The following is a 13,871-nucleotide window of genomic DNA, read 5'->3' as shown; positions in this document are numbered from 1 at the left end:
CGCTTCTACTTCATTTGACAGCCCGAGTTTGTTTTAATTGGCGTGTGAATGAACAGCATTATTTATTAATGTGTAATGGATACTGTGGAAAGCATAACCCTTTTTCCTATTTGTGACCATTTTATTGGCAGAGCCATTTGACTACATTAATTTTAATATTTAAACTTGTTGGGAACACTTTTTCAAGGAGATGTACAAGCTGTTATGGCAAATGGTTTGCTTTGGACTAATGAGCCAACTCAGAAGTGGCATTTGGTGAGGAGAGGGGTGGGAAGGTGGGCAGTTTTGGAGAAATAGCAACTTGTCTGTCTGCTTTAACAAGATTTATTAGTAGTGTGCAAAAACATGTTTCAGCTTCCCCCCCAACTATATAAATATAGTTGTCGATGTGTGATATAACACAGGCCACAATAATAGACTCCACCCGGCCAGAAGGAATCTGATTCAGAACTAGAAAGCAAGAAGCTTGCCTAGAAATGAATCGAATGAGACAATCAATGACAGAGGACATGGATGAGTGGCATTCGGCCAACAGGACCAGTTATTATTTTCTAGTGCCTCACTAAAATTCGGGAGAAAAATTTAGTTCCTGTATTATCAAGTACAGTGCTTGGCATACAGCAGGCATAAAGCATAGGTGACCTGAATAAAATGGATTTTGTTTTAAAAGCTGATGAACACCTGAACATAATTCCATTTTTAGTTCTAACATACAATCTTGTTAATTATGATCACAGTTGTAGTCATAGTTCCTCTTATGCCTGTGAGGGGCAGCCATAGGGAGGTGGTTGAGGAATGGCAAGGGAACTCTTGCTTTTTTTTTTTTTTTGTAAATGTCAACTTGATTCTATTTATCTCAGGGATGAAAAGGGTACTACTTAGTTAGTTAGAAAGTACATGAATAAAAAGACAATGTACAGCCTGGCTGGTGTGGCTCAGTTGGTTGAGAGTGGTCCCATGCACCAAGAGGTTGCTGGTTCAATTTCCAGTGAGGGCACATGCCCAGGTTGCAGGTTCGATCCCCAGTAGGGGGTGTGCAGGAGGCAACCGATAGGTGTTTCTCATCAATTTTTCTATCTCTTTCTCCCCCTTATTTCTCTCTCTCAAATCAATAAAAACATATATATTTTTAAAAAACCTACATTTTCTTGAGTCTCTAGTTATTATCGGTTGAATGCTTGCAAGGCATTGTCCTGAGAACAGTAATACTAAAAGAGTATTAAAACAGTCCCTGCCTCCAGGGAACTTTTGTAATGCAATTGGAGAGAAGAGATACACATAAACACGTATGTACAAAGGCATGTGTGTACATACCTAGATAAATAACCATACAAATAGTATTTGGTAAGAATCAGACATTCATGCTGTTAGTTAACTGAAGTTCAGAGGAGGGATGTGAACTGATCTTGGAGGGAAAGTTAGACTACACAGAGGGGAGAAACGGAGAATTTTTAGCAGGGGTAAACAGCTGGGCAAAGGTGGAAGAATCTGAAATAATGATAGAGGATGCACTCCTTTACACACTTTGCCTGAACTTCAGCAAATTGTGACTTGCTGGATTCAATACCTGAGTCTCTTGGATGTCCTGTTTTTTAAAAATAGATATGGTACTTTTCCACAGACAAGTGGCATTTCCAGACCCCTATCCTACTGAAATTCCCTGCGACCCCGTCTCAAGCAGAGATGACCATACTGCAAATGCTACTGGACGGGGAAAATTTATAGTCCCTCTGGAGGGAAAAAAAAAAAGAAAAAGCTAGAACTCATATAAGCCTTACTATGTGCCTGCCACGTTGTAAACGCACCCCACACCCCCAACGTATATTATACTATTCTATATTTTGTTATAATTCTTCCAACAGGCAGATCCTGTTAGTAGCTCATTTAACCGTTAGGGAAACAGAGGCATAAAGAGGTGAAGTCACTTGCCCGCCCACCCCGTATTGGCAGGAAACAGGATTCAAATTTCGGCAGTCTGGTTTCAGAGTCAGAGCTCTCCTGAGCGCAGACTAAATAACAATAAAAAAAACTCACACCCGAACCAGAGCGCGCACGTGCGCGCGCGCACAGAAACCCAGAGCTCGGGAAAGAATTGATGCGACCGCTCGCTCGACAGCGATGTCCTGCTGCCTAGTTCTCAACGCCTCCCACGAGAAAACCCAAAACGGCCGCAAAACTCGGAGCCGAACAGGTTTAGAACACGGCCCTGTGCTTTGCAGTGCTCGCCTTTACGGAGTGGAGTGAAAAACCAGCCCCCGGAGGATGTCACTGAATGCACTCGGTACCTCGCCCGGCAAGGTGGAGGAGACCGGACGCGGCCCGGGGGCTGAGACCGGGGCGTGCGGGGAAAGGGTTAAGCTGGTGTGCACGCAGCAACGCGGTGGAGTTTCAGAAAGTTCTCTGGGGAGCCCAACCGCGGCGTCGCTCCGCAGACCCCGCTGCGAGGCCGGCTGCCCCAGGAGGCTGGGCTCGGGGCGCTCGCCCCCGGCTTTGTAGGTGGGGAAGGACCAATCAGGAGCGAGCAAAAACTGGGTGCCGTCAACTCGGAAAGGGGGCGAAGAGACCCGCGGGAAGAGCGGGGGAGGAGAGAGGGCGGAGCGGGGGGGCGGAGCGGGGAGGAGGCCGGCGCTGAGCGCGCGGCGCCCCTGACAGACGTGGGGGAAGCCGGGGGGGAGCGGGCCTCGGAGCCGAGGGGCCGGCGCGGGGAGGCGGGCGCCAGGCGGGGGTTCGCCCGGCCGCCGCGCGTGACGTAGCGCCGGGCAGGGCGTTATCAGCTGCGGGGCCGCGGCGGGCGACGCGCGGCGCAGCGGACGGCGCCGCCGGGGCCGGGACGGCTGCAGCCCGCGGGCCACGAGCGCTCCCGGCCGCCGCCCCCGCTGCTGCGTCCCGCCGCCCGGGCGGCATGAGCCCGCGGCCGCGGTTCTGAGCGCCCCGCTCCTCCGCCCGGACGTGCCGGCCGAGGTGACGGGTGCTCGCTGCAGGGCTGGGGGCCATGAAGCCGAGTCCGGCCGGAGTGGCGAGGGAGCTGGAGCCGCAGGCGCCGGCCCGGGGCGAGCAGCGCGCGGCGGAGCCCGAGGGGCGCTGGCGGGAGAAGGGCGAGGCGGACACGGAGCGGCAGCGCACCCGCGAGCGGCAGGAGGCCACGCTGGCCGGGCTGGCGGAGCTGGAGTACCTGCGCCAGCGCCAGGAGCTGCTGGTCCGGGGCGCCCTGCGCGGCACTGGGGGTGCGGGCGCCGCGCCCCGAGCCGGGGAGCTGCCGGGGGAGGCGGCGCAGCGCAGCCGCCTGGAGGAGAAGTTCTTGGAGGAGAACATTTTGCTGCTGCGGAAGCAATTGGTAGGTCGTGCCCGGAGGTGGGGGCACGGCTGTCGGGCACACGGGCGGGAGCCAGGCAGGTGACCTGGGGTGGCGCGGGAGTGGCTCTGGCTGGGGAAATTCTCGAGGTTCCCGGGACCCCCGCCCTCCTTGACCCCCGTTCCTGCTGCGCCCTGCTTTGTGCCAGGTGAGGGGCTGGCGACCCCGCGCGATCTGCGGGGAATGGATGGCCTCTCTCCCTTCGGGGTTCTTGGAGTGGCCTGGATGTAACCTCTCCTCTCTCCAGTTAGACGAGTGAATGCACGCTCTCTCCCCGAAGGTTTGCAAAGCCCTCATTTAAAATGCCATCTCATCTGGAGGCTGCTGTAGCTTCAGGTCCTCCCACCGAGAGGGGACAAAAGCCGAGGAGGGGGCCTGTGGCGAGGTTAACTGTCCGATGCCGCTTTTTACGATCACACGGAAGCGCACGTAGGAGCCCTGCCCCTCCCCGGGCTCTCCGCAGCAGGCCAGCTTTTGCCGGGGCTGCTGCTTAATTTCACAGAGAAGCCCTTTGTACCCGGCAGCTGAAACAGACGCCACGGGTGGAAATTTGGCTGGGAGAAGTGCCCCTCCTCTTATATTTTATACGTACTGCTGGCTGTGCCTGGTGGTGGAGGTGGGAGAAGAGAGAACCTGCTCTCAGGGAGCATTTCTGTTGCTGGAGTCCTGCCAGCGCCCCCGTCATTCCCTGTCATCTTCATTAACGGGGAAGAAAAAGAACTTTGGCGCTTCGTGTATCGGTGAACAGCTTTTGACCCCGCCTCGGAATGATGGCGGCAGCTTTGTTTCAGAGACCTCAAAAATGTAGTTTTGAAAGCAGCAGCAGGAAAAAAACCCCCCCACAAAATCCTTATCTGACCATGTGATACGATCTGAAACTAGACACATGCCAGATAAGGTCCCGTCTGCAGAAAGGAACGCGGCGATGCTGTGTGGTTGTCTTGTATTATCTCTTTTCAGATAATTTCTATCTTTTTTTGAGCCTCCAAGTGCTCTTACTCCTTAGGTTCATTTTTTTTTTCCCCCTGAAGAAACTCATCCTAGCAGACAAGCATATGGTTTATACCAACGCTTTTTAAGTCACAGGACACACAGAGGAGCAGCAATTCGTGAATCTATTTTGTAAGGACGTATGCACATCATGGTTCGTGTAACACCTCTATTTTGGCATTTCACGGTGTTTCGCTGGGATTAGACCAGATGTTCGGATGTAACGTTGATTTGAGCCAGTGCTTGCCGGCGATGCCTGGCCGTTGACATTTCATGCATTGTCTTGTACAATAGCACCTTTTTGTCTTTGTGAGGCTCGGGATTGTGAGTGGCACATTCCCGTTGTCCCTGGAGGGGAGCGAGGCAGCAGCGTGTCAGGAGAATTCCAGTCCAGTCAGTGTTTGCGGCACTATTTTCATTTGTGGACTTGGCATGTGTGATTTGAACCAGATGCCTTTTGAGTGTGTGTTTTTCTCCCCCCTTTTCCAGCAGCAGGAAGCACTAGGTGGCGGTGTGAGTTAGCGCTACAGATCCGTCACCTTTGGAAACCCGAGTTGAGTTCAAATCTGGATGGACCTTCCCTCGAGGGTTTTGAATTCTGCCAGCTCACATTTTACTTGGCACTGGCTATTAGTATTAGTTTCTCACTTTCAAAGGCCCTAAGACTGATTAAACGCCACAAAGCAACTAATAGAAAACAAAGCTCTGCAGGACATTTGGCCAGAAAGTCTCACCTAAGTAAGATGGGAAATCTGTTATACTCCGACTTCAAATTAAGGCGTTGACTGGGAAGTCCTGTAAAACATGGACGCCGTGCTGATTTTATAAAATCTCAGTGCATTTTTTTCATTCTTCCCTGACTTTGTATGTATTAGTTGAAACTAAGAGCAAGTATTGTTTTTATGAAGAAACTTGATATCACCATCAAGTGTGAGAAAGTGGAATTAAACATAGGACTTGACGTTTTTCTTTATTTCAGGTCATCCAGTAAATTGTAGTTTTGGAAGATTTAGTGAGCTCTCTAAATGGTCATTCGAAGACTTAGAGCAGCCTTCCTGGTTCTTTGTCACCAGACTGTGTTCTTTTTTCCTTTCTCCATTTCTCCCTAATCAGAATTGTTTGAGGAGAAGAGATGCTGGTTTGTTGAATCAGTTGCAAGAACTTGACAAGCAGATAAGTGACCTGAGACTCGATGTAGAAAAGACATCTGAAGAGCACCTGGAGACAGACAGCCGGCCCAGCTCAGGTGAGTGTGTGAGCACAACCACAGCACCTACACGCACGAGTTCTACCTGGGCCCTGTCTTAACATTCCCAGCCCTGCAAATGGCAATGGAGTGTGCTTCCAGTGCAGAGAGAATACAAAGGCCGTCTGCCTGCCATTCAGTTGTAGGAGAGGGAACTGAAGCCAGACTACAACATTTTTAATAATGAGGTTGATCTGACTGGAGTCCCCTGAGTTTAAAAATAAAAGGTTCTATTCAAATTTCTGGAAGAGCGGTCCTCCTTTGAAATTTGAGAAAGTCAGAACTGGGCTAGAAAATTAGTCACACTTCAACTTCCTGAGACCACTTTGAAAGTTTTTTTTTTTCTTTTAAACCATTTGGCTCCTTAAATAGATTTGTTTTTCTCTTCAAGTTATTCTTTCTGAAACGCTCATGATAATGTTGGGGCTGTGATAGATCTAAGTCTCTTTCCTTGCACATCTTTAAAGGTTGGGTCAAGGGGGATCAATTTGACTGTGAGAGTAACTTTGAAATGTATCCACAGTTATGCGCTCTTTGCTTTTTCCAAGGATTGCTTGAAATAAAATCCTAAAATCAGGACACTAAGTCCAGTGAGCCAAAATTGTCCCCCCCGCCCAAGTCTCCCATTCTTACCTTTTCTCAAAGATTATCCTTTTTTCATTTTAAGCACAAATGTGTATTATTGCATGACATGATCCTAATTCCAAATGGTGTCTTTCTTTGTAGGGTTTTATGAGCTGAGTGATGGGGCTTCAGGATCCCTTTCCAATTCCTCTAACTCGGTCTTCAGTGAGTGTTTATCCAGTTGTCATTCCAGCACCTGCTTTTGCAGCCCCTTGGAGGCAACCTTGACTATCTCGGATAGTTGCCCCAAATCTGCAGGTAAGCCTTTTTAGAATTAATATACATTTTTTTTTTTAATTGGAAGGAGTCCAAGATTCCTTAAAGGTTACGTAGCTTCAACCCCTTTTACGGATGAAAAACAAAGGCGCCGAGAATTCCATCAGTTTGCTGCATTTAGTGCCCACAGTTGCATCTAGAACCAAGATGGCCACTATTCTGGTTTTCTTTGGGTGCCACGTGGCTTTATATTCAGCTCATCTTTGGAAATCCTGTCCCGATATAAGTTTTGAGCTCTGTTTCCGAGCCTTTGCTTAACAGGCTTTGGTAGGCTTTAACTTGTTTGTATTTTCCTTTGAAAACCACTTTGGATCAGTTTTCTTCTTTCTTGACCAATTTAAAGCTAAAGCTTACATTAAGGTAAATATATCTGTCAGCCTGGCCAAGGGCTGCTTGGCACTTCAGGGAGCAGTGGCGCCTCCATGTTCTCCAGAACGCTTTGTCTGAAGGCAGTTCTCCTTTTAGCGGGCCAGCGGGTGCGATCCCCTTAGGCCATGTGCCATTGTTCCTCATTTTGGGCTGTCCTTGCAGTTACCTCCACAGAGACTCATGCTATTGTTGGTACTGGAAGAGTTTCTGCATTCCTGCTATGCATCACTATCCCTGTACTGGAGAGTCTGTGTACTTTCCTCTCCTTTGGCTCCTCCCAGCAGTTGTGCAGGATGCAGGCGTTGTTAGCTCCACTTTATGTATCAGCAAATGAGGCCTAGTGAGGTTAGATTAGGTGAGTTGTTTAAGGCTAAATAGCTGGTGAGTGGCAAAGGCAGGATTCATGCTCTGGACTAACTGCCAGGTGCATGATTTTGCATCACGTCACACCAAGGGAATTCAGAAGTTGTTGGTGTTCAGCGTTTTCATTGAAAAGGGGGGAAATTTGGATTTAGATGCAATTTGTCAGAGGCTCCTCATCTGCCGAATGGCAGAGCTGTTGCTGAAACTCGGGATACTCCTTCCCTAGCTCTGCTTTGTTTTGATTCCTCAAAAGAGCGGAGGAAATGTGGAGAGGAGAGGAGCTGTAGGTGCTGCACAAGTCACTGCGCTCTTGGTTTGTTTGTGTTCTCCACCTGGGTCTCAGGCCGGATGCTTCAGTCCAGGCAATGCAAACGTAACACCAACAACTGGCTGGGGTCTTTGTATTTGTACAGGGTGCGTTGTCAGCAGCAGTCATTTGGGGAAGCAACAGATCAGTGTTATCTAGAATGTCTGGACCTCAAGTTCATTGGTAATGGCTCCCCTTCACTCTACAGATCTGGTTTCAGAGGGAAACTTTAAAACCCATTAAAGGCACTTTGGTATAGGTTTTCCTCAAAGACAGACCCCTCCCCCAAATGCTGCATCTTCACATAATTGAGACAGTTGGGCTGGGTCTTGGGGGCTGGGATGTCTGTCTTGTTCCTTAACTCTAAGTAGGGAAAAGGGAGAAATGGTAAAGTGTAGGTTAATGTGGCTTTAAGCAAGGCAGATAGGCCTTAGGGTAGAGGAGGAGGGATGGGCAAGGATATTAGCAAGAGATGGTTCTCCTTACAATAAGCTACTTATTGGGAGTGGAAGTGGAGGGGGGAGTAGACATGGCACTTTTATAATGATCATTTCTTTAAAAATTAATCATGTTACTTCTGAGTCTAGACTATATTTCCCCCGAAACTGCTAATTATCATTAAGGTTCATGGAGCTTTCCCTTAAAATTAACATAGAATCTGGCACATAGTAGGTTTTCAACATTGAATGAATAAATATAATGGAGGACAAATTACATAATGATAAAAACTTTGATTTTTTTCTCTAACTGAAGGTCATTTAAAGGGACTTGAAAGTTATAATATTCACCAAGATAGGAGATCAAAATCGCTTAATTAAGCAAGAAAGCTTGATTTCATTGTATTTTGGCATCTATATTTTTATGATGTGAACATTTATTCATTAATTCCACTACTTAATCTATTAAAGTGTAATCAAGAATTCCTTCTTGCCCTAACCAGTTTGGCTCAGTGGATAGAGCACCGGCCTGCGGACTGAAGGGTCCCGGGTTCAATTCCATTCAAGGGCATGTACCTTTGTTGAGGCACATTGATGTTTCTCTCTCATCGATGTTTCTAACTCTCTATCCCTCTCCCTTCCTCTCTGTAAAAATATGAATAAAATATATTTTAAAAAAAGAATTCCTTCTTATTTAGAAAATGCTGTTTTTTATGTTAGTGTCACTATTAAAAATATATTATTATTTAAATTTGATTAGTCTGTATTGAAATTTGATTAATTTCCCCGACCTTTCAATTGACAGTAATATTTGAACATATGCCATTAAGAATTAGGTCTAAAAAATACAAAATGAGAAGAAAGTCCATAGAAAGTATAGTTTATCTGAAGTATTTTAAAGAGAAACCAGGAATAGAACACAGAGGGGAAAGCAGTCTAGAGAAAAAAATGACTCAAAAAATTTATTTTTCCAGTTATAATACAGTATACATATTTACTGAAAATTTAGAGAATAGAAAACAAAGGAGAAAGTTAATACCACTTGTTTTCTTACCACACTAAGATGCTACAATTAGCAGCTGGGTGTACTTCATTTCAGACTTTTTTTTGCATCTATTCAATCTTAATAAAATTATAATCATAGTTTGGTATTATATCTTTTTAAAAAATACTTTATTGATTTTTTACAGAGAGGAAGGGAGAGGGATAGAGAGTTAGAAACATCGATGAGAGAGAAACATCTACCAGCTGCCTCCTGCACACCCCCTACTGTGGATATGCCCGCAACCAAGGTACATGCCCTTGACCAGAATCGAACCTGGGACCTCTCAGTCCGAAGGCCGACGCTCTATCCACTGAGCCAAACCAGTCAGGGCTGGTATTATATCTTGATTTTTACTAAACTTTAAAGTGTTTCCCCATATTATTTGATAATTTGAAAGTATTTTTGGTTTTGGCCAGATAGCTCATTTGGTTAGAGCATTGTCCCGATTTGCCAAAGGTTGCGGATCTCCAGTGAGGGCACATACAAGAATCAACCAATGAATGCATAAATAAGTGGAACAACAAATCGATTCTCTCTCTCTCTCTTTCACCCTCTCTCTTCCTCTAAAATATATATATATAGATATATAGATAGATAGATATAGATAGATAGGTATATAGATAGATATAGATAAAGCATTTTTAATGGCTGAATATTTTTCCTTCAGAAGCTACATCATATAAAAATTTTCTTTGTGAAATATTTTCCCCCTCCTCCAGTAGTCTGCACTGTATGTAAAGCTCATGGAGTATTTGTTGGCTCTTGGCATTCTCTCTCTGCCCATGAATTTGTCTTCCTAGGAGTTGGCCAGAGTCAAGCTGGTGCTGACCAGTTCATGTCTTCAGAGTGTACCTTTAAATGTTTTTCAGATCTCATAGGATGGTTGGACTATACAGAAGGCCACTGTGAAGACCAGGCCTCAGAGGCAGTTTGCTGTTTCCCCTCCACATCACAATTTAATCCCCTTGGTGTCATTGCAGATGTGAATCCCAAGTACCAGTGTGATCTGGTGTCTAAAAACGGGAATGATGTCTATCGCTATCCCAGCCCACTCCATGCTGTGGCCGTGCAGAGCCCCATGTTTCTCCTCTGCCTGACAGGCAGCCCTCTGAGGGAAGAGGAGAGGCTGGGCAACCACACCAGTGACATTTGTGTCGGGTCTGAGCTGGACGCCATCAAGACGGAGGCGTCCTTGCCGTCCCCGAGCAGCGTGTGGCCTGCTCCCCATCCCTCATCCAGCAAGAAAATGGATGGCTACATCCTGAGCCTGGTCCAGAAGAAAACACACCCGGTAAGGACCAACAAGCCAAGAACCAGTGTGAACGCGGACCCCACGAAGGGACTTCTGAGGAACGGGAGCGTTTGTGTCCGAGTGACTGGGGGTGTCTCCCAGGCCAATCCCGGGAACCTTAAGAATTCCAAACAGGCGCCTCTGCCCCCGGTCGGAGTCCCCTCTTTGGACAACGGGACCTTCTCCCCACCGAAGCAGTGGTCAAAAGAACCGAAGGCAGAACAACTGGAAAGCAAGAGGCTGCCCTTGCCAGAGGGCTGCTCGCCTGGCGCCGCCCCTGAACTTCCAAGTAAGCATCCACCCAAAAATGCCAAGCTGGCCTCCCAGGAGCATGTGCGGTGCCCCACCACTGTGCTAGGGGAGGCCCCCAAGGAGAGCAGCCCGATCCCAGCTGCCTCTCCAAAAGAGAGCCCTGGGAGAGGCCTCGCCCCGCTGCAGGAGAACAAAGTTGTCCCGCCGCTGAAAAAGACGGCACCGAGGAACGGCCTGCAGCCCCCTCCTGCCCCGCCGGCACCCCCGTCCTCAGCGTTCCCCGTGGAAGAGCGGCCTGCCCTGGATTTCAAAAGCGAGGGCTCTTCTTCTCAAAGCCTGGAAGAGGGGCCTCTGGTGAAGGCGCACTTCGTCCCTGCGCCGCAGCCGGGCGCGCGGCCGCACCGGGGCACCCGGACCGCCGCTGCGCCCCGGGGCTCCGCCCTGAAGCACAGGGCCCAGGCCCTCCATGGCCCCGACGGCGCCTTGCCCACCGTGAGGGAGAAAACCCGGGCCGCCGGCAAGAAGTGTCGGTTCCCCGACGACCTGGATACAAATAAGAAACTCAGGAAGGTCTCTGCCAAAGGGAGGAGGAGTGGGGGCGGCCACGCCGAGGCGGGCCTCCCCGGCCGGCCGCTCGGGGCTGCCCACCGGCCCGGGGGCAGGGCGCACGGCCACGGGCGCGAGGCGGTGGTGGCCAAGCCCAGGCACAAGCGAACCGACTCGCGGCGGTGGAGGTCGGCCGCCGAGGTCTCCTACGAGGAGGCTCTGCGGCGCGCGCGGCGGGGCCGGCGGGAGGGCGCGGGGCTGTGCGCGGCCGCCGTGGCGCTGCCCTTCGCCAGCCCCTACGCCTACGTGGCCAGCGACTCCGAGTACTCGGCCGAGTGCGAGTCCCTCTTCCACTCCACCGTGGTGGACACCAGCGAGGACGAGCAGAGCAACTACACCACCAACTGCTTCGGGGACAGCGAGTCCAGCGTGAGCGAGGGCGAGTTCGCGGGCGAGAGCACCAGCACCAGCGACTCGGAGGAGAGCGGGGGCCTCATTTGGTCCCAGTTCGTCCAGACGCTCCCCATCCAGGCGGTCGCGGCCCCCGACCTTCACAGCAACCCCGCCAAGACCTTTGTCAAAATCAAGGCTTCCCACAACCTCAAGAAGAAAATCCTCCGCTTCCGGTCCGGCTCTTTGAAGCTGATGACCACCGTTTGAGGACATCTGTGGGGGGTGGGGGGGGCGAGGGGTGGAAGGAAAGGTGGCGTCTTAGTTTTGTTTTCGTGTGTGAATAATGTCGTGGAATGCTTTCCCTTGGCGAAGACTAAACCGAAGTGAATGAATGTCTCTTCTTCGTTATGTATGGACACTAGTGCCTTTCATGGAAGGTGAAGAATGTTTTGCTGGGTAGAAGTAAATATTGAGGTTTTTAAATGGTGGTGAAGAATGCATACATTTTTTTTTTTTTTTTTGTGGTGTCAGCTGGTTTTTGTTTTAAGTTTCCTGAGCATCTGTGATGGTTTCGTTGGGATGAGACCTTTTGACCTGAAGGTCAGGTAGATGGAATGATAGGACATACATTTGCTTCTTGGTTCTTTAGGGCAGTGTCCCCAGGAGGGCTTTCCTGTTGAGGGGCATCACATAACGGTGTGAAGTAGGTATGAGGGAGCGTGTTCGTTTTCTCTAATTTTTTTATACAGTCTGCATTTCTCAGACAGTCTTACACTCCCATTCGGTCGTCTCAGAACTGTGTGGTTGGTTTACTAGACTCAGAACTTGAAGACCAGACCCTAAATCCAGAGAGCTAGTGACTTGGATAGAGAGGCTGGGAATACCCTCGAAGGGATTCACTAAACTTGTGCCTAGGCCCTGGTTAGGGTAACCGTTTTTAGGGCTGTTTATCCAACATTTTGATGCCTTTTTCCTCCCTAATTTGCAGCAAATCCAACCATGCTTCCCTTGGAGGACTTGCCTTTGGGATAAAGTTTTGGTCCGTGGGTACAGAGGAATTCACTCCCAATGAAATAACCTTGGGCATGACTCCAAGGCCACAATTGCTCACTGAGCACTGTGCCACCTAAGCCTTGGCCCACACATGTTAGTGCAATCCAGTCCAGATGGGACCCCTGACCCTGTCTGGAAGGAAGGGCTTTTTAAAAAAAAAAAGAAAAAAAAAGAATTGTTTTTGGTAAACAGTATTGTGTAAAATTGCTTTTTTATACCGATACAAGCATGTTTTGTGCATGAGTAGTATTTGTTTTGATATTCCTGTTGATGTTAAATTACTGTGTGATATAAACAGTATGTGTTTTTATATATCATTGTGTAAATTTAATATAACATTATATGCTGTAATAAATGATTTGTTTTACTGCTGTTAAGTTTGTTATTTGGGCATAAAACCAGATGTTTACACCTATAACTCTTGTACTGATTATTGTGGGATTTATATTGGGCCTAGTCTAGCATTAGAATATTATTTGCAATAATTAAGGCAGGTTTTAGTACTTTTCTTCAAATGGATGGTAATAAGGAGGGAAAGCAAACCACTTCTTTAAAACAGTTAAGGTACTTCTTTAAAATTTAAGGTAAATTTGATAGATGTGGTTTAAGGAAAATATTTCTTAGAATTCCCTCCAACTTTTTACTATAAAATATTTATAACATGGAAACGTTGAGAGGATAGTACAATAAACACTTGTATAGAAACCACCTAGATTCAATAATTGCTAACATTATGCTGTTCTTGCTTTAACTCTTATGTATTTATTAGGTTAAACCATATTGCTGGTTTTGAAGGTCAAAGACAGATTTTGGCCATCTTTCCTCTCCTCACCACACAGCTATACTATTTTAAAGTAAATTTCAGGCATCATGATAGTTCATTTCTAAAAACTTAAGCATTTATTTCCTAAGAATGGAAGATTCTCTTATATAACTACCATATGATCACACAAACCCAAGGAAAATTGTCAGGAATTCTTAATATCAAATATTGTTTTTGTTTCAAGAATTTTTAAAAAATCTTCACCCAAGGATATGTTTTTTTTATTGATTTTGAGAGAGAGAGAGAGACATCGATCAGTTGCCTTCTGTACGCCCCCAGACTGGGGATTGCTCACCCAGACCAGAGATCGAACCTGCTAGGTGTGTGCCCGGACCAGGAGTCAAACCTGCAATCTTTGGTGTACAGGAGGACGAACAAACCAACCGAGTCACCTGGCTGGGCTTGAGAATTTTTACTAGCCCCTTCTCCCTTTTCCCCAATGAGGATTTCAGTCAATGTTACTGTATTTGGTTGTAAATCTCTAGTCTTTTATTCTAGAACTAG

The 13,871-nt window shown here is 47.8% G+C and overlaps 1 protein-coding gene across 2 annotated transcripts; it reads left to right on the top strand.

Moving 5' to 3' along the window:
* The first annotated feature begins 2,799 nt into the window (after nucleotides 1-2,799).
* On the top strand, nucleotides 2,800-11,767 carry DACT1 (dishevelled binding antagonist of beta catenin 1). Of its 2 annotated transcripts, none has more exons than XM_028141283.2 (4): nucleotides 2,800-3,334; nucleotides 5,456-5,588; nucleotides 6,315-6,470; nucleotides 9,990-11,767. In XM_028141283.2, exons 1-4 carry the CDS (start codon nucleotides 2,993-2,995, stop codon nucleotides 11,756-11,758), a joined length of 2,400 nt encoding a protein of 799 aa, XP_027997084.2. In that variant the 5' UTR covers nucleotides 2,800-2,992; the 3' UTR covers nucleotides 11,759-11,767. The 2 variants fall into 2 exon arrangements, with proteins under 2 accessions (XP_027997084.2, XP_054571461.1); XM_054715486.1 differs by having other exon boundaries at nucleotides 9,879-11,767.
* The last annotated feature ends 2,104 nt before the right edge of the window (nucleotides 11,768-13,871 follow it).

Source organism: Eptesicus fuscus, chromosome 5 (genome assembly GCF_027574615.1).
Source record: "Eptesicus fuscus isolate TK198812 chromosome 5, DD_ASM_mEF_20220401, whole genome shotgun sequence".
Taxonomy (NCBI): domain Eukaryota; kingdom Metazoa; phylum Chordata; class Mammalia; order Chiroptera; family Vespertilionidae; genus Eptesicus; species Eptesicus fuscus.
Note: the sequence above shows the minus strand (reverse complement) of the source record. Positions and strands in the feature narration are given on the sequence as shown.